This window comes from Chiloscyllium punctatum, chromosome 25, assembly GCF_047496795.1.
Source record: "Chiloscyllium punctatum isolate Juve2018m chromosome 25, sChiPun1.3, whole genome shotgun sequence".
Classification (NCBI taxonomy): Eukaryota; Metazoa; Chordata; class Chondrichthyes; order Orectolobiformes; family Hemiscylliidae; genus Chiloscyllium; species Chiloscyllium punctatum.
In genome coordinates, this window is record NC_092763.1 from 66,646,480 (window position 1) to 66,673,315 (window position 26,836).

The window sequence follows — 26,836 nt, forward strand, 5'->3', positions numbered from 1 at the left end:
TCAGATACACTAATGTTCAATTCCATGAACAACAGTTGGCTTCTATTTCCTCACTGAACTTGTGTTTGGATTGTGGCTGTCAACAAGTTATTCAACTGAAAGCCCCATCTCCACTGGGCTCAATCTTTTCCCTGTTTTACGTTCACCCACTGAATCCGCACCAGCACTTCAGACACGAATCAAGCTAATGTCACTCTCCCAATGCTTCCCTTTTATTTCTGCAAATGATTCACCTTCAACTATTTCTCCAATCAAAGTTTCAATTGAATCTATGTCCAGCATGCATTCTAACTCCTAACCAACCTGCGTGAAAGGAGTTTCTCAATATGTTGGTCCCTCAAATCTTTTAAATGAGATTGCATGCCTCTATTTTAACAGTTTTGTTTTGTAACTGCTGTTGTCCATGTTTGCACAGGAATCCCAGTAGAGAAATGGAGGTGCGAAGCTCCTGATACATGCTGGACGTGTCTTTCCAACTCTGCCTGTGGGCCATGTGGAGCAGGAATGGTCATTCTGCCTTACTAACGTATCTGCAGCTACTCCCATGATTCCTGATTTCCTTCTCAATTTGATGACACCTAATTCTCAGATGGTTTCCCAAATGACAATTTGGCAATATTTTTAGTACTAAACAGATGGAGAGACAGTGACTGCTGACAATTACAGCAAATTTTTTTTAACCTTCTATCCTGGCTAAAGCTGCAATATTGGATCTAGGTGCAAGACAGGGCCTAGGAGAGTGAAGTGTACAGTGCATCTGGTGTTAATTACCACAATTGTGCTTCCAGGACTGGGACTGTGCAACAATGATCTCAACATGTTCAGAAACAAAAGGCAGACGATGAATATTCCACCCTGTGGCAAAGTTCTATCACTTAAGGTGGGATTGTCCTGGAACCAGAGTTCGACATCAAATGACCATTGCTTCCGACAGCAACGGTGTTGTGTGTAATAGTATAATCTACTCCTAGGCCTGGCTGCATCCCTTCTGTGCAGGTGCTGACCCAATTAAAAAAAAATAGGAGCCACTGATGCTCAAAATACACACAAGCTCCAAACCCCAGCCTGGGGGCCACTATCAGAGAAAACCTGAAGCCCCTCCCCGCTTAGCTAAGTGGAATGAACTACCGTGCCCTGAAATGCATAGAAGCTAAACAGGTCAGTCAACACCGACCCCCCATCCCACCTCAAAGTTGATGCCAATTTTTGCCTTACACATGAGTTTTAGAGATGTACTCGTCTTATCCCCATCTTCTCAATTCCTTCACCCCTTTACTCAATCTCACGCTGACTTAGCTCTGGAAGTGCATTCACAGCCTCATTTCTCCGAGAAGAAATCGCTCCTCCTCTTGATTGGAAACTTCTTAATGTTGTACTCCTATTTCCTCATTCTAGACCTTGGAAAACAAGGAACATTCCACAATTATCTACCCTTTGGGACTGACTTTGGTTTTACTTATTGGAATTTGAAATGTCAATCTTTGGTGGGTTTTGGAAGCTCAAATATTGATCATGGTCAAGCAAGAAACCTTCTGGCTGCTAATGACATCAAGGGGTATATGGATAGTGTGGGAAACTAATGGCAGAGGGGCAGTTGATGAGCCATGGTCTCTTTTAATGATGGAGCAAGCTCATTGGGCCGAATGGCCTAATCCTTCTGCAGTGTTCTTATCCTGTTCTACCTTTTTATAATCTATCTGATCATCATTACAAAGAGAGACTAATTTCTTTCCCATCTTATCATAGAATCCCAACAGTGTGGAAAAAGGCCATTCAGCCCAATGACCCACAAAGAGCATCCCATCCAGACCCAGCCCCCTGCCCTGTTCCTAAATTATCATGGCCAATCCACCTAACCTGCACACCCCTGGACACTGTGGGCAATTTAGCACAGCCAATCCACCTAATCTGCACATCTTTGGACTGTGGGAGGTAACCAGAGTACCAAAGGGAACCCACACAGACATAGTGAGACCATGTAAACTCCATACAGATAGCCGCCTGTGGGTGCAATTGAACCTGGGTCCATAGCACTGTGAGGCAGCAGTGCTAACCACTGAGCCCATATGAATCGTTCTGCTTTAAACCTGCATTTCCTCACAGCATCTGGAATCTCAATCAATTTGCATTGTCCTAATAATAAGCATAGAGTCCTGCCTGATTTTGATTGGCCTCTGACACAACTTATGGCAGGGCTCAATCACCTCAGACAATCTGACGTGCATTTTCAAAATGCCAAAGAGATGCAGCCCTAAAAGGGCTAAAAGGGAGTTGCGATTGCAGGTTGAAGTACCTTAAATGTATTTGAATGAAAGCTTTCCCAGTAAAAAGTCTGGAGCTCAGTTTGAGACAGCCCAAACATGGTCATTGCCAAAAACTACAAAATCCTGAAAAGTTTTATTCCTCTAACTTGTCTGTCGCCAAAATCGAAAGGAGATTAAAGACAAAAGCCTTTAAAAATCATTGAATTTCTCAATTATATCCTTTTAAAATAAAAGCTAAATATGCATGACAATTACACGCGAACATTATATACTTACTGGTGGCCGACTGTCTGCAGCTTTGTCTGAAGTGCCTGAAAAATAAACATTAATCAGAAAAAAACCTGGAAATGACAATGTATCTGTGACTGGTTATCTGTAGATTTAGTCTGCTTGTTCTTGAAATTATTAAGGTATTCATGTTGTTACCGAGGTTGACTTTCCTGCCGGTGGAAATGGAACACTGAAGCCATTCACATTCCCTGTGGGATTTATTATTGATGATCAGCCATTCCCAAGTTTTGCGGCCGCTTTCGTGAAATATGCAAGTATGATAGAGGATCCTACTGGGGATTGAATGCAATCCTTAGCCCAGCCTGAGACGTTTGTACATAGAGGAATGACCAGAAACAGAAAAAGCTATTCAAAGAGAGGATCTTTTCTTTCTCCTCTCTAGACTTACCTTTGAGAGGCCAAGAGGAACTGAAGCACTCCCCTGGCATGGATTTTGATAACCCAGGCCTTTCAAGACTCAAACTCTCCATCCTACAACCTGTTCTAATGAGAGACACCTTCAAAATCCCTCTTCCAACATGTACCAACATGCCAGTGGATGATCAGGGGTTACTCAAATTTCTGCAGATCTGTGACTTCACTTCCTACCAAAACCCTCTATCCAATCCTGTTCACCAGTGGCAAATTAACAAAGCCACATCATTAACATAATTGCTAGTTTATTCAGCTGAAAATTTCTCCTGGAGGAAAAGAGTATCATCTCCCATTACATTGGAAAAGAATATCATCTCCCATTACATTGCAAAAAACCACACATTCAGTTATTCAAGGTTATCTATGTATGTATATAAAAAAAAGAGAGTAGCCAGGGAAAAAGTTGACCTACTCAAGGACAGAGGAGGGAATCTATGTGTGGAACCAGAAGAGGTTGGTGAGGTTCTTAAGGAATACTTTGTGTCAGTATTCACCAAAAAGAAGGAATTGGTGGAGGATGATCTCAGGGGAAGCAGTGTCGAATTTCTAAGCAAAGTTTGCTATTAAAAAGCAAAAGGTGTTGTGCATCTTAACAAGTAATAAGGTAGATAATTCCCCAGGTCCTTATGGGATCTATCCCAACATATTGAAGGAAGCAAGAGAACAAATTGGTGGAGCACTGACAGTCACCTTTGTATCCTCTTTGACCATAGGGGAGGTCCCAAAGGATTAGGGAATAGCCAATGTTGTCCCATTGTTTAAGAAAGGTAGCAGAGATAATCTGGGAAACTACAGACCTGGGAGTGTCGCTTTGATGGAAGGGAATTTATTGGAAAGATTCTCAGGGACAAGATCTATATGCATGCAGAAGGAAATGGACTTATTAGTGATAGACAGCCTGGTTTTGTGCAGAGGAAGTCGTGCCTCGCTAATTTGATCAAGTTTTTTGAGGAGGTGACAAAGATGATTGATGAGGGGGAAATGGTTGATGCTGTCCACATGGAATTCAGTAAAGCCTCTGAAAAAGTCCTTCGTGGTAGACTGGTACAAAAGGTGAAGTCATATGGTATTGGGGTGGGCTGGCAAGTTGAATACAAAACTGGCTTAGTCATGGGAGACAGAAGGTAGCGCTGAAAGGATGCTTTTTGGAATGGAGGCTGTGACTAGTAGTGCTCCACAGGGATCAGTGTTGGGACCTCTATGTTTGTGATTTGAGAGGATGATTTGGAGGAAAATGTAGCAAGCCTAATAAGTAAGTTTGCTGATGATATGAAGATGGGTGGAGTTGCAGATAGTGAGGAGAATTGTCAGAGGATACAGCAGGATATTGATCAGTTGGAATCATGGGCAGAAAAATGGCAAATGGAGTTTAATCCAGATAAGTATGAGGTGATACATTCTACAAGGTCAAGTACAGGTGGAAATTTTATAGTGAATGGCAGAACCCTTCTGAGTATTGATATGTAGAGGGATCTGGGTATGCAGGTCCACAGATCATTGAAGGCAGCAGTGCAGGTAGATAAGGTTGTAAAAAAGGTTTATGGCATGCTTGCCTTCATTGGAAGGGGCACTGAGTATTACGATAGACAAGTTATGCTGCAGCTTTATAGAACTTTAGTTAGGTCACAATTGGAATATTGCATACAGTCCTGGACACAACACTACCAGAAGGATGTGGAAGTTTTGGAGAGAGTACAGAAAAGATTTGCCAGGATGTTGCTTGGCATGGATGATTTTAGCTATGAAGAAAGGTTGGATAGACTGGATTTGTTTTCACTGGAATGCGGAAGGTTGAGGGGTGACCTGATAGAAGTTTATTAGATTGTGAATGGCATGGATAGAGTGGAAAATAAGAGGCTTATTCCGAGGGGTCAATTACTAGGGGACACAGGTTCAGAGTGTGAGGGGGGATGTTTTGAAAGAGATGTACGAGGCAGGTTTTTTACACAAAAGATGGTGAGTGTCTGGAATGCACTGCCAGAGGAGGTGGTGGAAGCAGACATAGGAGTAGTATTCAAGAAACATCTGGGTGAATACATGAATAAGAAGTGAATAGCGGGGCACAAATTTCTGTAAGTGAAGACAGTTTTAGTATGGAAGGGCAAAATGTGCTGGCTTGCAGGGCTGAAGGGCTTGTTCCTATGCTGTATCATTCTTTGTTCTCTTAATTTTAAAAAGCCATTTCAGAAATTAAGTATCAATGATGGAATCAAATTAATTTATCCATTTGCATGGACCTCAAATACCCTCACAGTATCCATTTGATCCATAATTAGTTAACGTTATTGTCTCCACGACCCTACACCGTAGCTAATGTTATGTACGATCACTTTGAAGGATGATACTTACCCAAAGTTAATTTTTCACCACTTTAGACAATAACTAAATGCCAAGAGGATGAGCATTTTATTTTAAATAATGTTTTGGATTCACCATTTCGATAATATGTATTCTGATACATTAGTCCAGAATAATCTTTTTCATTGTTTTGTTGCAAAGCTGAACAATCCAAGTTTTCTCCAAACTTATAAACATTAGGCTCAATATCTGAATGTTTGCAGCTTGACTGATGAATTGTTAGCGCACATCGAAACAAATATGTATTCCCTGACAGCTATTTCAGGGATGTGACTTCAAACCCTGGGACTTAGATATTTCAGGGTAATTGACATTTCGATAAGAAGGGAAGGGAGGAAACTGTGATAGTGTAACTCTGTTAATTAGGGATTAGTTAACAATAGCACAAGTAGAAAGATATTACCTTAGTTCAGAAGATCATGGCTCACTTTGATCTCTTTTTGTTTGACAAGGGAATCAAAGGGTATGTGGATAGTCAGGAAAGTGAAATTGTGGTTGCCATCAGATTAGTCATGATCTTAATGAATGCTTATGTAGTCTCAAGATCTAGTCCTGCCTCTAGGTCTTCAGTTCTTGTCTGGGGGAATCAATCTTAACTCGTTGCTGCACAGCTTTGGAAGTTTTCTTTGTGGTTAGATTGCAATTTGATTATGAATTAATAGGCATAAATGAAAATGTTGCAAATTCAAAATTGAAATCATCTTGCCAACTTTAAATGGCAAAGATACTGATTAAACAACTATGATTGCTGCCTTTTATTGCAACAAGTGTTACGTCTGGTTTTAGCTTGACATACTTTGAATGCCAAATCTTATCTTCACAGCATGTTACTAATCAACTCACAGAAGTTATTTTATCAGACATTGCAAAGCATGAAATAAGTCTCTTAATTCGACAACCGAATCCAATAGAAAATAAGCCAAGTTTAACTTCTTGGGCACCAATATGTGACAATATATATACAATTAGCTCTCAATAAGAGTAATCTTTATAATTCTGGAAACTTTAGCAAATATGTCAAGGCATTAGAACGAATGGAGAAGAAATTTGCCAGATTGTTTTCATTAGTGAGATTCATCAGTTAAGTGGAGAGACTGGAGAAAGCTGGGCTGTTTTCCTTAGAGCACAGCAAATTAAGCAGAAAGTAAGATGTGCGCAAAATTCTGCATGGTTATTATATAATAAACAAAGAGCACTGTTTCTTGTGATACAGGGTCACAAACCAGAAGTCATAGATTTATAATTATTGGCAAATAAATCACAGACTATATCAAGAGTTTTGTTTTATATCGTCAGAGGGTTGTTATTATCTGAAATAAATTGGTGGAAAGTGTGATGGAAGTAAATTCAACAGTAATCTTTAAAATGATTTGAAAAGAATGCAAAGAAGTTTCTCAAATTCATAGATAAATGCTCCTGTATTCTGAAATCTAATCCTTAACATAGGAACATAGCGACAGGGGTAGCCCATTCAACCCCCCAAGCCTGTTAAGCGACTCAAGGGGATCATGGTTGATCTCTGGCCTCACTCCATATTACTGTCTTTGGCCCATTTCCCTTAATCTCAAAAGTTTATCTATCTCAGATTTAAAATTACAACTGATCCAAGATCCATTCCATTTGTGGAAGCGAATTCTAAACATTTAGCACCCTTTGTGTGCAGAAGTGCTTCTGGCCAGTTCTGCTGAACAGTCTAACCAGTTGAACAGTTCTTTCCCACAAGAGACATCTTTTCAGCAACCACCATGTCCAGTCTCCTCGGGATCATGTGTTTCAATAAATTAACCTCTCATTCTTCTAATCTCTCATGGAGCCCTAACTATTAAATCTACTATCATAAGGGAACTCCTTCATCCAAACAAATCAGTTGAGTGAACCTTTTCTCATGTTACTATATCCTTCCTCAAGTGAAGAGACCAAAATTGTTCATAGTACTTCAGATTGATGCATTATATAATTGTTGTAAAATTTTTCTACTTTTACAATTCATTTCCCTGGCAATAAACAGCAATGTTACATTTGTTTTCCTAATCACTTGTTGCAACCTGCACGCTTTATTAAATTTATGAGATTCATGCTGGAAAACATCCAGATCCTTCTGTACCATATTTAATCTTTGTCAATCTAAATCAAATTCTGTTTTTCTATTCCTCCTGCCAAAACGAATGATTTCAATTTTCTCACATTATACTTCATCTTACAATTTTTTCCCTTTCACTCAGCCTACCTAAATCCCTTTGTTGAGTCTCTGGGCAAAATCTCAGAGGGGTGTGAGTTGCATGGGCTGTGGTGAAATGCATAGAGGAATCTGGTGACATTGAGGTCCATCTTTGTTCAACACCTTGTTAACAGCCCATCTCATCTTATGCATACAGCTACCTTGCCAGAAAAACTCAACATCAGGAAACATGGCAAAGAAACGACAGCAAGCACCTATCTGGTTCAAGTCACCATTTACTCCGAACAATCTCAGTGTTGGAAACCGGGTCCTGATACCTCAAGGCACACTCCATGGGCATGAGCTCCACACATGCTTGTCATGTGCCAGCCCTTAAGATTCCTCACAGCCCGTCTCTGAATCATTTGCAAATTACTTCTAGACTTCACTGCAATATTGTGACCTGTACCTAGTATAGTCGGTTTTTACAACATGGATTGGCTATAATGCGATTGAAGAATTTAGATGGCTAACTTTCCTTACCTGTATTAGCTGGAATGCAATCTGGTCCCATTGGTTTAAAATTGTGCTGTATTACATGATAACTTATAATGCGGGAATGGAGCTATCGCGTTATATCGGAACAGGCTGTAACTCTCATTGTAACGTGGCAACAAGGAGACTGTACACTCAGGCAGGACATGCACCTAGATCAAGGAGTAGAAATAGATTGAGAGTGAGTTTATTTTATTCATTTGTGGGATGTGAGAGGCATTAGCTGGCCAACAATTAACGCCTGTTCTTAGCTGCCCTGGAGAAGGTGGTGGTGAGCTGCCTTCTTGAACCACTGCAGTCCATTTACTGTGGGTTGACTGACAATGCCCCCAGGGAGGGAATTCCAGGATTTTGACCCACAAACAGTGAAAGATATGGAGAGGAAATGGTGGCACTTGTTTGATGTAGTGGAGAAAGTCTTCCTACAGCACTAGGCATTCGTTGTGGATGGCTGAGATGGAGACTGTTTTAATCTGTGTCACAACCCTGAACCATGCTGGCATGGTCTGGAAGCTCTTGGTCCTGGGGAAAGAGCATGGTCAGGCCTCTGCACCAATCATTCAGCAGGCACCTGCCTGCACAGGCTGATTTCCCCTAGCCTGCCATTTGTTGGGGCAATGTCACGAACTGTAGAGCAGCTCTGGACTGATAGTGCTTGTTCAGGTCATGACAGGCTTTTAATGATGGTGCAGCCACAAGGGATATTAGGGAATTCCAGGTGTCCACTGAGTAGTGAGTTGCTGTGGGAAGAGCGCTTGTTAAAGTGGAGTCGGAATCAGATATGAGAAGTATCCTAGGATACGATAGGTGATTAATGAAACAAGTTTGTTAAGATACTGTGAGAGAAATCGTTGGCCCCATATTGATAACTCCAACTAAAAAAACTGACCGGAACTTATATTTACATAAAAGGAAGAAAAGATTTGGCTCATGATGTCTTTCTCGCAATTTACTTCCCAACTTGCTTTTTGCCATCAGTAAATTTAGCAAAAATACACTTGGTCCCCTCATTAAGTCATTCATGTAGATTGAGAATCATTGATGCCCTTGAACAGATCACTGTGGCATTCCCCTGGTTAACCTAAAAGCCACTACTCTGTTTCCTGTTTGCCATCCAATGCTCTACCCATGAGATGTTTGCCGTACACCACAAGCTTCTATTTTGTGTAAGTGAGGATACTGCCTCATACCTTGCCATGAAAAAAAAGCAAGGTTTCAAGGACTTTGTTGCAATAACTAACATCAGGCTGGGAAATACTTTTTTAATATATTCATTCACAGGTTGTGGGTGCCAGCGGCAGGACCAGCATTTTTGCCCATGACACAGACACTCTCAAGTTCCTCCTTTAGTGCAAGCCAATTGATGGTGCTGATGTACTGGATTTCTGGTTTTGGAAGCTGAAGCCACTTATGTATCTTGGAAGTCTACACGCTGATAAGAAAAATCTACCAAGGATTGCCTGCAAAGGCATGAAGGAGGGCATCCAGGATTTTGACCCAGCGACAGTGAAGGACTGGTGCTAAGTTTCTAAGTCAGGATGGTGAGTGACTTGGAGTGGACCTTGCAAATGGTGGTGTTCCCATGTATCTTCTGTCTTAGTCCTTCTAGCTGCTAATGGTCGTGGGTTTAGAAGGTGCTGTCTGAAAAACCATAGTGAACTCCTGCAGTGTATCTTCTTGTAGATAACACACGTTGCTGCTATTGAACTTTGAAGGTGAAATGACAGAATATTTATGGATGTGGTGCAAATCAGGCAGGTACTTTGTCCTGGATAAAATCAAAGGAGCATCACTAATTCAGGCAAGTGGGGAGTATTCTATAGTCTGTTGTACATGGTGGGCAGGATTTGGTGATTCAGGAGGTGAGTCACTTGTTATAGAATTGCTAGCCTCTGGCCTGTTCATGTCACCATTGTATTTATATGACTAGTCCAGTTCAGCTGCTGGTCAGTAGTACTTCTAGGATATGGGGAGATTAAGTGATAGTGATGTCATTGACTGTCAATGGGTGATGGTTAGATTATCTTTTATTGGAGATTGCACTTGACTGGTGCAAAAGTTATTTGCACTTGTCAGCCCAAGCCTGAATATTGTCCAGGTCTTGCTGCATTTGGACATGGATTGCCTCAGTATCTGAGGAGTCATGAATGACACTGCACACTGTGCAATTATTAGTGGATGCCTCCACTTCTGATAATATGATGGACAAGAGTAATTGATGAAACAGTTGAAGAAGATGGTTAATACATTGTAAATGTGTTAGGATGAAGAAAATAAATAAGCAGCAATGATCAATCGCACAAGAGTTTAGATGTCAGGAGAGGACAATGCACAACTATGATAGGCCCCATTATCAAAGAATTTGCCTACACTGTACCTGTTCAAGCAACAAGGCTGCTTTAAGAAACATTATAAATACAGTCCAGAGTGGCTCCTTTATCAACCTTCCCTATATATATCTTTGGCTTACACTTCATGCCTCCAAGAATGTATGGAATCAAATCAATCCCACGCTGAAGGAGCAGATTGCCATGTCAAAGTAGCATCACAATGCATTATATGGGAATTGTTGGTAAAGCTTTGTTTCACTCATAACTTTAAACAGTTCAACGGGTCCTTTATTACAGCCAAGCCATTGATGGTGCTGCAACAGCAGGAAACAATAGCTTCTCCATAGATGTAAGTGACAGTCAAGTGAGCCTTGATTTGATTATTACCTTTGCACCTGAGACAAAATGTCATTGGTCAAAGTCTACCAGGAAAGAGTTCAGATTGAATCAGGGAATTGAAAGGTTATAGGCCCTCACATCAATTATTTAAGAAGTTGTAATACTTTTTTTTCAAAGTTCTCTGGACAGTTAGCTAATCACAATTGAACGTAGCTAAGAAATGGAAAGGAAGCAATGTTGAGGAGAAACATTTAATGCACTCTGTGTCCTATTAAGTAATATGATCGCATGTCCAATTATTATCTTCCACAGCTTTTTTTGGAGAGATGTACGCTTTATCAGATAATTTGATGCATACATGTACCTTACATCAAGTTGCACCTGGGAAGAAAATTCATGTTTCAACTTTGTCGGTGCTATTTTCAATGTGCACAATTGAGGATATAACATTTTTCTCCCCAGATATAATTAAAGAGGTGGAAGTGAAATTAGGTGGGATTGAACAAGCTCTAGGATTATTCCATCTTTGGGGCAAATTGTTTTTAAAAAGGATACCGATCAACACACAGTAATTAATGCATTCAGAGTCGAGTGAAGTGCTACTTTGGTTCCCCTACCGAGTTTTCAAATTCAATGGAGGCCAAAGAGCTACATACAAAGTACTGAACTGCTCAGCAGGTTATATGCCATCTGACACAATGCTGAACATAAATGATTGCTCAGATCTAATGTTCACTTACCTGGTGGTCCTGGGGGCCCTGGAGGTCCTGGCTGGCCAGGTGGACCAGGTGGCCCAGGTGCTGCCAACACTGCTGTTCCCGGTATGCCAGGGATACCTGGGATTCCTGGAGGGCCTTGGGGTCCTGGTGGACCTGGAGGGCCCTGGGGACCTTGCGGACCTGGGGGACCCATTTTTTTGCCTGTGAGGTAAGTCAAACAGAGAACGACATCAAAACCAAATCTAGGGAGTGGGTGACTAGCAAGCAAACCCTAAGTTACATTGTTGAATTATGAAAGCATCAATAGCATCATGATTCTCTTTAAATGATATGGCAGTTGCCAAATGGCTCAATGGTGCTTCAGAGAAATATTGAGAAGCTATGGATCCGATTGAATGGTGGAGCCAGATTGAGGGACTGAATAGCCTAGTCCTGTTCCTATGTCTTACAGTCTTCCAGCAGTTTTACAATTACATTTATGGTAAGGATTCCTTTCAAGACTTGATAAGTTGGTTGAAGGTGATTTCCAGTTGGTCGTTCACTTCAGGAAGAGGTGACATTCAACAAACTGTAACCAAAAAGGAACAAATCTTTCGCATCATTGACCCCATTCCCCCCACCCACCCACCCACATTGCCCAGGTGTGAACATCTTTTTGATGTTGACATTTTAGATTGCTGAAGAATTCCAAAATGCGTATTCTTGAACCAATGAGATTTCCCAAGAACACAGAACTTAAAGTGACAGGCATCACAAACCATGTTCCCAGTTGTAAGACATCTTAAACTTACAGCTGTGAATGAATAGTTGCCTCCCACCACCATAGGACATGTCATAGATGAAAGCTTTAATAAAATAATCATGGACAAAATAAACATTAACGGGATTTGGGAACAGATGATAGTTTGTTCTCACAGAGAAATAAGGTGAACTTAAGGTGAGATGAGTGGCTTAAATTCAACTAATGAGGAGCAACAGAAAGGTTTTGATCCAAAATAGTTATACAAATTTAACGGATTTCAGCACTGTAATTTATATTTGTGATCAAAGCATCTCTATGTTCAACAATCAAGCAAACATTTGAGTTACTTCATTTGTGATCCACTGTCCAGTCGTATCTTTTCAACTGTCTATTAACTTTCTGTCTCCTGTGGCCTGACCTAGGAGGCTTCTAGGCATTTACTCACTTACTGATGTTTTGTTGATCGAGTCTGGAGCTCATTTCAGTCTGTGGCATCAATGAGAGTATATTACTGCTTTGTGTTGGGTATTCCCAGGGATTTTGGGCTGTTCTGCTGATGACTTTGAATGTTCCTGCCATCAATCAGATGACCCAGGCGTTTAACCGAGTGAGGACTTCACTGCCGTTGTCACCAAATTGTGAAGTCATCCCGAGGTTATGGAGAGAGGTCAGTCTCTCATCATACTGGTGAACACCACCCTTATTAACTATTTACACTCAATAAGTGGGTAGGAGTGACCATTCTTTGAAGCCTGCAGCTTCAGTCCTACTTCCAAGTGTGTCTTAGTGGGTATCATCAATGATATGTGCTTTTTAATGGCAGAATGTGACCCCATCTTTTCAGTATCTTGGAATGTCTTTCAAAATTAAACTAGCTGGAGAAACTCATCAGGTCTGGTGGTGCATGTAGGCAGAAAGCAGACTTAATGTTTCAAGTCCAGTGACCCTTCTTCAGAACTGACTAGCTGGGAAAAGATTGGTATATATGCTGAAGGGATGGCTGAAGAAGGAATTAATGGTAGGTGGAGATGGAGCCCAGATAGAGAGAGAAAAACAACTGGGCAGACAAAGGAAAAGATGCTGCTAAGTCTGGGAGAAGGAAAAGCTGCTAATGGGGACGATGAGCAGTGAGGCTGGATTGACTGTGGTAGCAGCCCGTGTGATGTCGTGGCCTGGTTTGTGTGGGGGTGGGGAGGGTAGAAGGAGGTGGGAGAAGGTACCCAGGCCCTAAAATTATTTAACTGAAGGGTGCAGGGTGCCCAGGTGTAATATGCACTGCAGGAAGCAAGAGTCAAAGATGTTGGCCAGGGAACATGGCAGGTGCGTTGAAGTGGCAGGCAACCAGAGGCTCAGGATCATTTTTACGGACGGAATAGGTGTTCCACAAATTGGTCGCCCAGACTGCATTTCATCTACATTTTGAGCAGTGAATACAGTAGACAGTAAGCCTGGAGCCTTGGATGGTGAGGATGAAGGAAGTAATGATTGCATGGGAAGATGCAGGAGGGTATGGGGAAATGTTGGGAGTGGAGGTGGAGTGAAGCAAGGTTTCCCAGAGGAAACAGTTTTTGTGAAAGGCAGTCAAGGGAGCGGAGGGGAATGTGTGTCTGATGGTGGCATTCCGTTGGAAGGGGATGCATTTGGAAAGAGTGGAAATGGCAGCATATGAACACTTGGATGTGGATGCTGTTGGGGTGGTAGGTGAGGGCCAGGGACTTTATCGGTGCTATGGAAAGGAAAAGGGGTAAGGTCAGCAGTGTAGGAAATCAGTCGGACATGGCTGAGGGCCCTGTAAAACATGGCACTTGAGGGAAAACATGGATATTTCTGAGGCCTTGCTGTTGAAGGTGGTACCATCACGACAGATGACATGGGGACGGAAAAAGTCGGAGAATGGGAAGGAGCCCTTACAGGAAGCAGAGTGTGAGGATATACAGTCAAAGTAACTGTGGGAGTAGGTTGGGTTGTTAAGCCTATCCATGGAAATGGGATGTCAATGAAGGGAAGGGAGGAGTCAAAGATGGACCAGGTGAAAGTGAGGGCAGGGTGGAATTTGGAAGCAAAATTAATGTGTATTTTCCAATTCTGGATGAGAGAGTGAAGCAGCACTGATGATGTACAAGTGAAAGAGATGTGGATGGTGGCTGGAGGAGGTCTGGAACAATGAATGCATCTTTGACAGCTTTGTTTCCATTCCAGGGGACAGGCTGGCCACAGATGCTGGCTGACCTGCTGAGAGTTTCCAGTGTTCAGGTTGTATTTCTGATTTCCAGCATCAATAGCCTTTTGCTTTTGTCCGCCATTCAATCCATTTAGTTCACACTGACTTATCTGATCTCAGGCACACCTAGAGCATAGGCTTTGCAGTCACTTTAAGGATCCTGTGCTCAAGGAGCAGGTTTGGAAAGCATCAGGATTCTCACTTCTCATCAGCAAACCTCACTGGAAAGTGCGTGCATTGATGCTGGGCTAGGACAGAAGGCAATTCGGGTTATAATGCTGCATGATTACACTTTTACTCTCATTGCCTCAGCTTGCACACAAAGTCAAACAATTTGTACAGGGGATATGCTCTGGCAAACTGGTATCCATGGAACCAGGCCAGAGTATGAGTCAGTAATCTAGGGAGTGGAAAGAAAAGATTTGTAAAAGAAACTGCTCCCAAATAGATTGCAGAGCAGTGAAAGGCTGTAACAAACTCATCCTTCTGTCTGAATTACAATGTGGTCAGAGGACATTAAAATCCTCAGTGGAAAATAGCAGCACATAAAAATATCACTTCGTCAATGAAGGGCTCCAACCAATATCTTGACATGTTTACACAAGAGCTCAAAAGTACCTGTAGACGGTCATGCGTGGACGTTTTTACAAGTTACCAAAATCAATGACCAATCTCTCAATCCTTACATAAAGAGATTTCTGGCCATTACCTTGTATCTTTCACTCTGGCCCCTAGTTTTGCTCTATGAACTATCTGGATCAATCAGTCTCCATTGGACCGATCTCACACTTGCAAAATCTGAAATACCACCATTGCATTCCCCAGAAAGTAATGCTTCAATTATTCTATGGTCTTCTTTATACTTATATTTCCTTGTCAAAGGCAATGCCCCGTAAATTAGCACCATATCTTTATAAAAGCGTCAATATCGTTCATCTCGTGCACAGCCAAATACCATGGCCCTATTAGGGCTGGCAACATTCCAGGATTTGCAAATGAATCTCTTGGATTGAGCTGCGTGCACCCTGAAGTAAAATCATAGTAATACTAAAATGATTTTTTTTTGTCAGTTTCTTTGATTTTTTTTTCATTAAGAATTAAAATATTAAAAATTGGGGTAAAAGTAGTTGGTTGGCTCGTAGTCAAGCATCAGGTTGGATAATAAATCTTTTTGATTTCTAATTGGCAATGCATCACAAGGATGGATGTGATCGCTAACTAACGACTGCAGTGTGGGGCCAAGTCCACAATACAATTAACTACAGTTGGAAAACTGTGGAAAACACTGCAGTTTTAGATAAATATATTATTTCTGCTAGAATCATAAAATACAAGCCTGAGAGATAACACTTGGCCCATTGGAATGTGGCAGCTTTTCGGAATACCTATCCAATTTGTCCTCTTCTCTTTCCCTACAGCTGATTACATATCAGCTGGGGACTGGGGGCATTCTAGCGAAGTTTGCCGATGATACGAAGTTAGGTGGACAGGCAGGTAGTACTGAGGAAGTGGGGAGGCTGCAGAAGGATCTAAACAGTTTGGGAGAGTGGTCCAGGAAATGGCTGATGGAATTCAACGTGAGCAAATGCGAGGTCTTGCACTTTGAAAAAAAGAATACAAGCATGGACTACTCTCTAAACGGTGAGAATGTTCATAAAGGCAAAGTACAAAGGGATCTGGGAGTGCTAGTCGAGGATTCTCTTCAGGTAAACATGCAGGCTGAGTCTGTGATTAAGAAAGTGAATGAAATGTTGTCATTTTTCTCAAGAGGGTTGGAATATAAAAGCACCGTTGTGCTACTGAGACTTTATAAAGCTCTGGTTAGGCCCCATTTGGAGTACTGTGTCCAGTTTTAGTCCCCACACCTCAGGAAGGACATACTGACACTGGACTGTGTCCAGCGGAGATTCACACGGATGATCCCTGGAATGGTAGGTCTAACATACGAGGAATGGCTGAGGATCCTGGGATTGTATTCATTGGAGTTTAGAAGATTAAGGGGAGATCTAATAGAAACTTACAAGATAATACAGGCCTTGGAGAGGGTGGACGCTAGGAAAATGTTTCCGTTAGGCAAGGAGACTAGGACCTGTGGACCCAGCCTTAGAATTAGAGGGGATAAACTCAGAACAAAAATGCGGAGACATTTCTTCAGCCAGAGAATGGTGGGCCTGTAGAATTCATTGCCGCAGAGTGCAGTGGAGGCCGGGACGCTAAATGTCTTCAAGGCAGAGATTGATAAATTCTTGATGTCACAAGGAATTAAGGGCTACGGGGAGAATGCGGGTAAGTGGGGTTGAAATGCCCATCAGCCATGATTGAATGGCGGAGTGGACTCGATGGGCCGAATGGCCTTACTTCCACTCCTATTCTTATGGTCTTATGGTCTTATTCCCCTTCATGTCTCAATCTCATGAGGATTATCATTGGACTGCTTCTCCCACCCTTTCGGTTCAAATCAGAACAACTTGCCACATAAAATAATATCTTCATGTTCTTTTTATCAGTCCTTTTATGAAGTAAGTTAAATCTGTAACTTCTGATTGCTGAAACCTTCAGTCATTAAAAACTATGCCTCCATATTTACTTCACCAAAACTTTTCCACACTTTAAACAAATTTATGAAAACTCTCCTTAACCTCCTCTACAAATGTAGTTTATAACATGATAACATCTAGGATTTCATTCATCAACTTGATTTTACAACCCCTCATATTCACTATAGCACAACAGGATATTTCAGCATAGTTTAATGTTAGTGGATATAATTTGGCCATTCTCATGAACAGGGGTGGGACAAGTGTGGTGTGGGTCAAAGACAGCAGAGTTTGAGTAATCATGGATCATTTGATAGTCATGCCAACTTTAATAATCATTCGGTCCACATTGTAAGAGAAATTGACTTTGTAAAGAAGTAATCTTTTAATGTTACCTTTTCCTTTTCCTTTGTTTTTACCTAGAAGAGGGAAAAAAAACACAAGTCAGAAAGCAAACCTTTGGTTACCAATCATCTTTCCTTCATTTAAAGGATTACTTATTTTCAAAAGTACTTTATTGGCTGCAAGACATCCCTTAGTCATTAGGGAGCTACATTGCTTTTTTCTGTAGTTACAATAATGATGTATCTGTTTGGAACTTGGTGAAGGAGATAAGCCCATTGTACCTGTGCCAAAGATGTCAACCTGTTTGATATTATTAAGAATACAGAAAATTCTAGCATACAGCGAAAGAATCAACATCCGCAATGCTTATTAACATCTCCAAGTGTGAACTCTGCAACTATTTCTAAATAAAATAGATCATTAGGCATGGATAAACATGGATATTGTGCACAGTTTTGGTCCCCTTATTTGAGGAAAAATGTAGTAGCATTGGAGACAGCTCAGAGGAGGTTCACTAGATTGATGCCAGAGATGAGGGGTTTGTTGTATGAACAGAAATTGACCAGCTTTAAGTGTATAGTCTCTGGAATTTAAAAGAATGAGGGGAGATCAAATTGAGGTATCCAAGGTGATAAAAAGTGTTGATAAAATAGCTGTGCATCAGATGCTTCCTCTTGTGGGGCAATCTAGGATGAGAGTCATAGTCTTAGGATATGGGGTAGCATATTTAATAGAGTTGTTGAGTAACTATTTCTCCCAAAGTGTTGTGAATCTGTGGAATTCACCACCCCAAAGTGTGGTGGATGCTGGGACATTGAGTAAACTTAAGGAGGGGAATGGATAGATTTTTAATTGGCAATGGGTTGAAGAGTTATGGGGAGAAGGCAGGAAAATGGAGGTGAGTAAATATATCAGCCATGATCGAATGGCAGAGCAAATCCGATGAACCAAATAGCCTAATTCTGCTCCTACATCTTATGAATCTTTTAAACTTAAGAGACATTCACTCAGTAGCTGAGTGACACTTCAATCTGTCAAGCAAACGCAAACATTTGGACAGCAGTATTTCAGGTAGTCAAGATATGGAGGTGCCAGTTTTGGACTGGGATGGACAAGATCTGAAATCCTATGCTTTTGGAGCTTAGCCCCTTTGTCAGGTGAAGAACTTGGTATTGTAAAAGTGGAACCAAATTATAGAAGGTCCTGCTCCAGAAATAGCAGATGAAATCTTTACAACTACATTGATTACATTACAATATAAAGCAACTGAAGAAACTCTGAGAAACAAAGGAAATACCACAGATGCTGAGTATCAGAAAAATCTGCTTTTAATTCAAAGTCAATCTTTCTTTACAGGTAATAACCAAAATGACAGACCTAGCTAAGTCTGTGCAAGCCTGTTCAGAAGATTCATGCAATGCTTAACATTAAAATAACTGAGGTGATTGAGAGAAAATAGCATTAAATAAAAGATGAGTTGAAATGATATTAATCTTCTCAATGCAACATAAGAGTATAAGATACTGGTACAGAATTAGGCCATTTGTCCCATCAAGTATTCTCTGCTATTTGATCATGGTTGATATGTTTCTCAACCCCGTTCTCCTGCCTTCTCCACATAACCTTTGATCCCCTTATTCATCAAGAACCTATCCATCTCTGACTTAAATACACTCAATGACTTAACAGCCTCCGCCGCTTTTTGAGGCAATGAGTTCCACAGATTCACCAATCCACTGGCTGAAGAAATTCCTCCTCATCGCAGTGCAAAAGGGTTGTCCCTTCATTCTAACACTGTGCCCTCATTTCCCAGCCTCTTCTACTGATGGAAACATCTTCTCCACATTCACTCTATCCAGGCCTCTCAGTATTCTGAAAGTTTCAATGAGATGCCCCTCATCCCTCCATCAAGTGTAGACTCAGAGACCTCAACTGCTCACCATACGACAAGCCGTTCATCCCCGGGATCATTCTTGTGAACCTCCTCTAGAACCTGACTAAGGCCAGCATATCCTTCCTTAGATAGCAGAGCTGTGAGCAGATCTGTGCACCACACCTCAGCAAGAATGTTTTGGCTAGAGGTAGTTCAATGCAAGTTTACACAGATGATATCTGCACTTCAGGAGTTAGGTTACGAGGAGAGATTGAACAAATTCAGTCTTTTGTCTCCAGAAGTTAGAAGGTTAGAGGTTGATCTAATCAAGGTTTTCAGGATATTAACAGGGAAAGGTACTAGATGGAGATTCTAGAACCAGTGGGGACAGTCCAAGAATTAAGGTCAGGCCATTCAGAAGTTATGTTAGAAAGCACTTCCAAATACAAAGAGTAGTAGGATTCCCTGATGAAGGGCTTATGCCCGAAACATTGACTCTCCTGCTTCTCGGATGCTGCTTGACCTTCTGTGCTTTTCTAGCACCACACTTTTCAACTCTGATTGCCAGCATCTGCAGTACTCACTTTCTCCTTGTATGTAAAATTAGGCCGCAATCAGATCAGCCCTGATCTTATTGAATGGTGGAGCAGGCTCGAGGGGCTGAATGGCCTACTCCTTTTCATATGCCCCTCATACTGCTCAGAGGTAATATGTCTTTGGTATAACAAAATTCAAAAAAAGTACTAATGTTTTACCCACCTCTGAAGAATCTAATATAAAGGGCCAATATTATATATTCTTGTCAAATAATGACACATCTGTCAGTGTTGTTTGGCAGAATCATTGGAATATGGAAAAGGTAGAAAGCCTACTGACTCCAACACTGCCTATTCTGGTTGGTGAACTGATCAAGGTATAAAAGGGAAATCAAACAAAGAACTGTGGATGATGGAAACTGGAGAAATTGTTGGAGAAACTCAGCAGGTCTGGAAGCATCTCTGGAGAGAAGGCCATGTTAATACAGCTTTCCCCCCCACAGATGCTGCCAAACCTGCCGAGTCTCTCCAGCAATTCCTGTCTTTGCTGCAGTATGCAGGGTGTTTTCCTCACAAATATTTGCTTGTATGGTGGTTACAAGAGGACTCATTCAAACCTCGGGACTCAAAAACCTTTCAGGTAACACAATACTTGCGCACAATGTGGTTGATTGGTGCTTTGTTTCTGTACTGGTGATGTATCCAACAAAATACCAGCCGGTACTTCACTTAAACTGTTGCTTCCACAGGCCAGATTATACTTTCCCTCACTTGGAGGTTGGAAGGCAGACGGCAGATTTTATGTCTGGTTGTCTTGCCTGTGCCCACCTGTCACTGCCACTTTACTGGCAGCAGGGATGGCACTGGGCATAGTCTGCCTGCCAGTGTGCAATTTGAGGCCTTTAAATAAGAAATTAGTTCCTGCTTAAGGGGTTCATCCTCTCAACACTGGGATTTAGCGTGTGGCAAACACTGAAAATGACATGTTTCCCGGGGTTGTAGGCAAAGCAGTTGGATTTCACCTTCAGAATCCCCACATGACATCATTGGGGAGCTGGGCCGGGTGTTCCCACAAATATAACCCACCAGCTGGTTTCCATCTATCCTTGGTCTTTCCTTCACCCACCTGGTCTGGCAGACCATCAGGTAGACTTCTGGCTCACCTACTAGTTGGAACACAGCATAGTTTATGATGGAAGATGCTTCCATTGGTAGGACAGACTAGGACCAGAGGGCACAGCCTCAGAGTAAAGGGAATACCTTTTTGAATGGAATTAAGGAGAAACGTCTTCAGCCAGAGAGTGGTGAATCTATGAAATTTATTATCATAGAAGGCTGTGGAGGCCACGTCATTGAGTATATTTAAGACTGAGGTAGACAGGTTCTTGATTGTTAAGGGGATTGATAGTTATGAGGAGAAAGCAGGAGAATGGGGTTGAGAAACTTATCAGCCATGATTGAATGGCAGAGCAGACTCGATGGGCTGAATGGTCTAATTTCTGCTCCGATGTCTTATGGTCTTATAGTTTATCTGCTCAATCCACAAGTGCAGTACTTGCAGTGGCCACTGCTCCTGGTAGCACTGCCAGCACTGGAGAAGGGATTTCCCGTTCCTGAGGGGCAGGAATCCTACCTCACCTTTCTTAATTAGCAACAAAGTCCACAGTGATTACCATTAACTTGTAATGACAACCAAAAAGGTATTCTGCAAACATACCCAGCCTACAAGATGGCTGCTGGTACATGTGTGGAATCTCCTGTCAAATGGTGGGTGGTGCTGTGTTGCTGACAGGCCAGTTTAACGCCACAGATAGTCCAATTTGCATCATGTCTTTGACTATCCCATAATATTGTTCTTTTCAGTTATCAGGACAACTTGGACAACCAGTTGAAAAGGCTTTATGTTTAAGGTTCCTCCACAGCATGGTGAGCTTGGTAATAGGTGTGAAACTCTTGGTCCTTTGGTCAGAACTTTGAGCCCAACAATGCGTGATATGTCTTTTTTCTTTGATAAACTCCGATAATAAGAGCTGAATCTCTACGATTGGTAATCACCCAAGCTACTCAGTTGCCATGGGCCAATTAACCTATAATGGAATGCACTCACTGAATAGATATCTGAAAAACAGTATTGTTCTTCTATAAGATGACAAGTGTAGCAGTTACATGGGAGCACCATGGCCTACAAGATGCCTTTCAAGCCACACATCACCTGGACAGTGAACTATATCACTGTTCCTTCATTATCATTGGGTCAAAATCCTGAAACTCCTTTCTAAAAGCACGGTGCATGCCTCTACATGCCAAAGACGATTGAAGAAAGCAGATCATTGCCCCTTCTCAAAGGCTATTAGGGCAGGGCAATAAATTAGCACAGCTAGCAACGGCCACATCCCATGAACAAATAATTGTCGTCCCCTTCCTTCAATAAACCCTCCAATAAATGCTCAGTCAAACTTTGAATACTGAAGAAAGATATTTTAGCATCGTTACAGTTGCAAACTTTTTATTCCCTCAGTAAGTATTTTACTGTAATGGACTCAGTTATATGACAGCAGCTTACAAAAGAAACATCCTCACTCCCATGTAAAAAGAGAGCTGCACTTAAAAACGTCTCACATGATAGGCAGTGACAAGCTCTGACAATGCCACTGCATCTGCACATGGGAAGGAAATGCTGTCGCTAGTGTTGAGGAACAAATAAACAATGTCACTGGAGCATCTGTCATTCTACTTGGGGTTGGGGTGTGAGGGTTGGTAAAGCTGGAGCATGAATAAAAACTAGGACCTACGGGAGACCTAGAGACTGAAAAGTGAATTAAACAAATTGGCCCAAGTAGCTGATTTAAATCCAGCCCCTTCCTTCCCTCCAACCTCACCATGGGGCAGAAGGACCAACTGCAAGGTTTTTAACAGCCACTAAACCACAACGCAATAACTCAAGCAAAAAAAAAAATGAGGATCGAGTCTTGCACCATCCTAGCTCCTGTGGCGAAGCATACATCAGGTAATGCAATTACTTGCTGAGCTATCAAATGAGTTGAAGCCTGTTCTTTTATTCCATCTGGAGTCTAAACTGATATTTATGTAACTTTTAGTAAAATGTGAAAACAGGCATTTTTCCACCCCTGTTGGCAACATCTACAATACAAATGTTCACTCTGGCCACTCCTCAGCTTTTACTTTGAGAGGCGCATGCAACTACTTGTAGTTGAACGGTTTCTCAATTCAACATGTGCACAGCAAGGGCTGTATGCCCCTGGGTTCTGTGCTTTTGGATGAACTGTGATTCCATCAATCTTCCCAGAGCAAGGCAAAAGATCCATTTGTGATAGTTTCAAGAAAGCACAAGAAGTTTGTTCAGGCACATTGAAGTTGATTGAGGGCTAATAATTAGCCAAACAAAATGGCCAACTGGCTCAAGGTGCTTGTGCTAAAAGAGCTCTCCCACTCCCTAGCACTCTTCCCACAGCCCTGCCACTGTTTGTATCTTCTTAAGTTCTCTTTTGGAAATTATTTTGAATGTGCTCCCCTTTCAGGTACTGCATTCTACATCACAGCAACTCACTGCATGAGGAAACAAAATCCCATCCTTCAGAGTTTCACAAGGTGGGGGTTGGGGGCCCCAAGTGGAGTCACGAGCTGAAGATTTGGGGTTGTGAGCTGCCCTTCTCCTTCTAGGTTGGAAGGGTCACGAGTTTGCAAAATGTTATCTAAGGAGTCTTGGGAATATTTTTCGTGCATGTCTTAGTTGGTACACACCGCTGCTCCTGAGGACAGACTGAATGTTTGTGGCTATGGTGCCAATCAAGCAAGCTGTTTTGTCCTGGATGGTGTCAAATTCTTTAGTGTTGTTGCAGCTGCACTCATCCAGGCAAGTGAGGAGTATTCTTTTGCACTCCCAACTTGTATTTTATTACTGATGGATAGGCATTGGTGAGTCAGGAAGTGAGATATTCATTACAAAATTGCTTGTCTCTGACCTGTTCTTGTCACATTACTTCTATTGCTAAATCAACTTAGTTTCTTATGAATTTTTATCATGAACTCTTTATTTCTTTATATATGCTCTGTTCCTTGTGTAACTACTGTTAGGGGACCTATAACCCACTCGCGTAAGTAATTTCTTACCTTTACAATTTCATATCTCTACCCAAATTGATTCTAATAGCTTGACCTTTCAAGTTAAGATCATTTCATTGTACTGAACTAATGCCATCCTTAATTAGGAGAGGTTACCTACTATCTTTTAACTTTCAGCAATTTTGCAATGTAAAATACCCTTAAACATTCAGGTCTAGCCGTAGTCAACCTTCCACTATGTCTCTGTTATTAGGTCTAACATATTTATCTCTGTCTGTACTATCAGCTCATCCCACTATTACAAATTGTATGTCCATTCAGATATAGAACTTTAAATTCTCACAGAGTAAAGAGATCAACAGCACAGAAAAAGGTCTTTCAGCCATTTATATATTTCTGCCCTTATCTGTTAATTTACTTTTAAGTTTGTTTCTTCTGCCCTTTCCTGTCGCACTCTGATAATTTCTGCCCTCCATTACTATTTTGATTTCTTTTCCTTTACATTATGAAATTTCCCCTCACTTGATCTCTTATAATCACAATTTAGCTTAAAGATCTCTCTATTAGTTTAATGACTCACCAGAACAGGTGTTGGCAATCCCAACTATACAGTTGCCACCTTCCCCGGTACTCATCCCAGTTCTCAGAAATTGAACCCCATTTTTCCCACATGAATCTTAGCAACACCCATTCATCCCTCTAATCTTACCTACTACACCTATTTATTCATGTCTCAGAATTCAGCAGTGACAATGTCATTGCATATCAAGGGAAGGTGGTTAAATTCTCTCTTGTTGGAGGCCGTGATTACCTGGCACTTGTGGGGTAGAAATGTCGTTTGTCACTTCTCATTCCCAAAGTCTGAAGTAGTCCAGATCTTTCTGAATGCAAAGCACAGACTGCTTCAGTGTCTGCGATATCACAAATAGTATTGAACAATGTGAAATCATCAGCAAACATAACTCCTTCAGATCTTACAATGGGAGGAAACACCATTGGCACCATAGCTGAAGGTGGTTGGTCCTAGGACACTACCCTGATGAACACTGCAGCCAAGCCACAGGATTGAATAAAAATGGCTTCCAACAAGAACAACCATATTCATTTATGCTAGACATGACACAAAACATGGGACTAACATTTGCAATTTCCTAGTCATTGGGCAACAAGCCCATGGCTAAGGCAATTGCGGTCATTATTTTCATTGGACCAGGTGATTCCACTTTAAATACTGCCGAATCTTTGACTAACACTCCTTCATTTATTTTTATCTGAATTTCAAAACAGACAGAGGTGTTTATATGGCATTGCTGACTGTAAATAGGCTGCTGTGTTTCTCACATCACTTCAAACATAGTTCAGTGGTGGTAAATAATTTGAGAATATCCTGAGAGGTAAATAAATACAAACTTTCATGTCATGAATTTGAAATTGGGTAACTTTTCCAGGAAACTAAATGTATTTGAGTATCAAGAACAGCTACAGCACGCTTACCAGTTTACGGCACAGCGTTGAAGTTTTACTCTTGATTTTGTGCAAGAAAATACATCAGACAAAACCCACAGTTGAACTGAAACCAATTTTCCCCTTGCTCTTCTTCTTCCTCCTTCCCCTTAGGTCATTGCCTTATGCTGAGCAATTGTCCATAATTGCTCAATCGTGCATGATAAGCAGCTGCCCTTTCTTCTTATGCAAGTCCAGGCGACAAACATTGGCGGGTTACTCAAGCTTATTACAGTTCTATCTTTCCTCAACTGTGATGATACATCCTTAAACTGAAGGATTAACTCTGTTTCTCTCTCAAATTCCCAGATGCTGCCAGACATGCAGACTATCTCCAGCACTCTGCTTTATTTCAGACTTCCAGCGTCAGTGATATTTTGCTTTTGATGCAACCATGGAATTAGCTGAAAGGGTATCTAGCGTATCTTCAGCTCATGTTCAAGTAAATGAGGTTTTCCTCAAAGTTTCACTGAGCAGTGTGCAGAAGAAGGAATAGCTTTCTATTACCAGTGAATTACTGACCCAGTGGCGACCTGACTCAGATTGACTATCTCAGTACAGTGTGGCGATTGAATCCTGGAAGTTTCTTAGATGAACAACGCTTCATCTCAGAATTGGGTACTTCATAGAAAGGCAGAGGTCCAATGGAAATAGAAAGTGAAGTCACAAGGAGACAAAATTGTTGTCAAAAAGTAGAGCTCCAATGAGACTTTTAAAAGCCAGGGAAGAAGGCAGGAAAAGATGCCGAGAGGATTAGTGTGGGTGAAGAGGACAGTGCCTGATATAACATCGAATGCAAATTAAGCCATGTTTGTTGGAATAGAGCATGGGCAACTTGGAAAGCCTGAGTGCAGGATGTTAAGCAAGACTTTGGACAGATTTAAAAGGGAGGATAAGGATCTAATTCTCAAGGGCCCTGGGAAAAATACGTTTTTGCAAGTTGCAGGCAATGAGGATATAGGAGTGAATACAGTTGAGAAGATGGACAACAGTTAGTTTTAGATTATGAAAACACAATGTGAGGAGATTATAGAAGTCATCCAGTTAAAAGCTCTGTATTAGGATTTTGGTGGCAAGAAAGGATGAGGGCATGGTTGAAGATAGGTAACGATGCAGAAATAAAGGAATGGAGGACTATTAGAGAGGATGAAACAGAGCTTAGAACAGAGGAGCATCAGCAAGATGCTGCAGCTCTGTGCTTCATAGCAGCTGCAAAGATTCGTGGAGTCAAAGCCAAAGGAAATATGATACCTAAGGAAGCAATAAAGAAGGGTTGGAATTTACCACGCATTTTGGCTTAATAATGTGTCAATGTTGAAGGCAGTTGCAGCATTCCTGGGTTATCCGAGGATAGACATGAGGCAGAATTGTATACCATGTCCATAATGTCACCTCTTGTGTAGTAGCCAATAAATCATTCTTCTTCAACATTTATGTTAGCTCATAACAGTGCTGCCAAAAGATAATAAATAACAAAGAGGAGTAGGGTCGTGGATGGAACACAGAAAGGCAACAAAAGCTGACTTTATAGCTGGAAGGAGAAAGACCAATGAAAGAGTTCACTTGTC

At 41.4% G+C, this 26,836-nt stretch overlaps 1 protein-coding gene across 4 annotated transcripts in view; it reads right to left on the minus strand.

Annotated features, from left to right (window-relative positions):
* eda (ectodysplasin A) overlaps positions 1 to 26,836 on the minus strand; it is a 279,217-nt gene that overhangs the window by 27,039 nt on the left and 225,342 nt on the right. For all 4 annotated transcript variants that reach the window (XM_072595466.1, XM_072595465.1, XM_072595464.1 and 1 more), the window contains exons 3-5: positions 17,324 to 17,347; positions 11,450 to 11,629; positions 2,541 to 2,575 (exon numbers count right to left, since the gene is read on the minus strand). In XM_072595466.1, the coding sequence (XP_072451567.1) occupies positions 2,541 to 2,575; positions 11,450 to 11,629; positions 17,324 to 17,347 (239 nt within the window). The remainder of the gene's footprint in view (positions 1 to 2,540; positions 2,576 to 11,449; positions 11,630 to 17,323; positions 17,348 to 26,836) is intronic.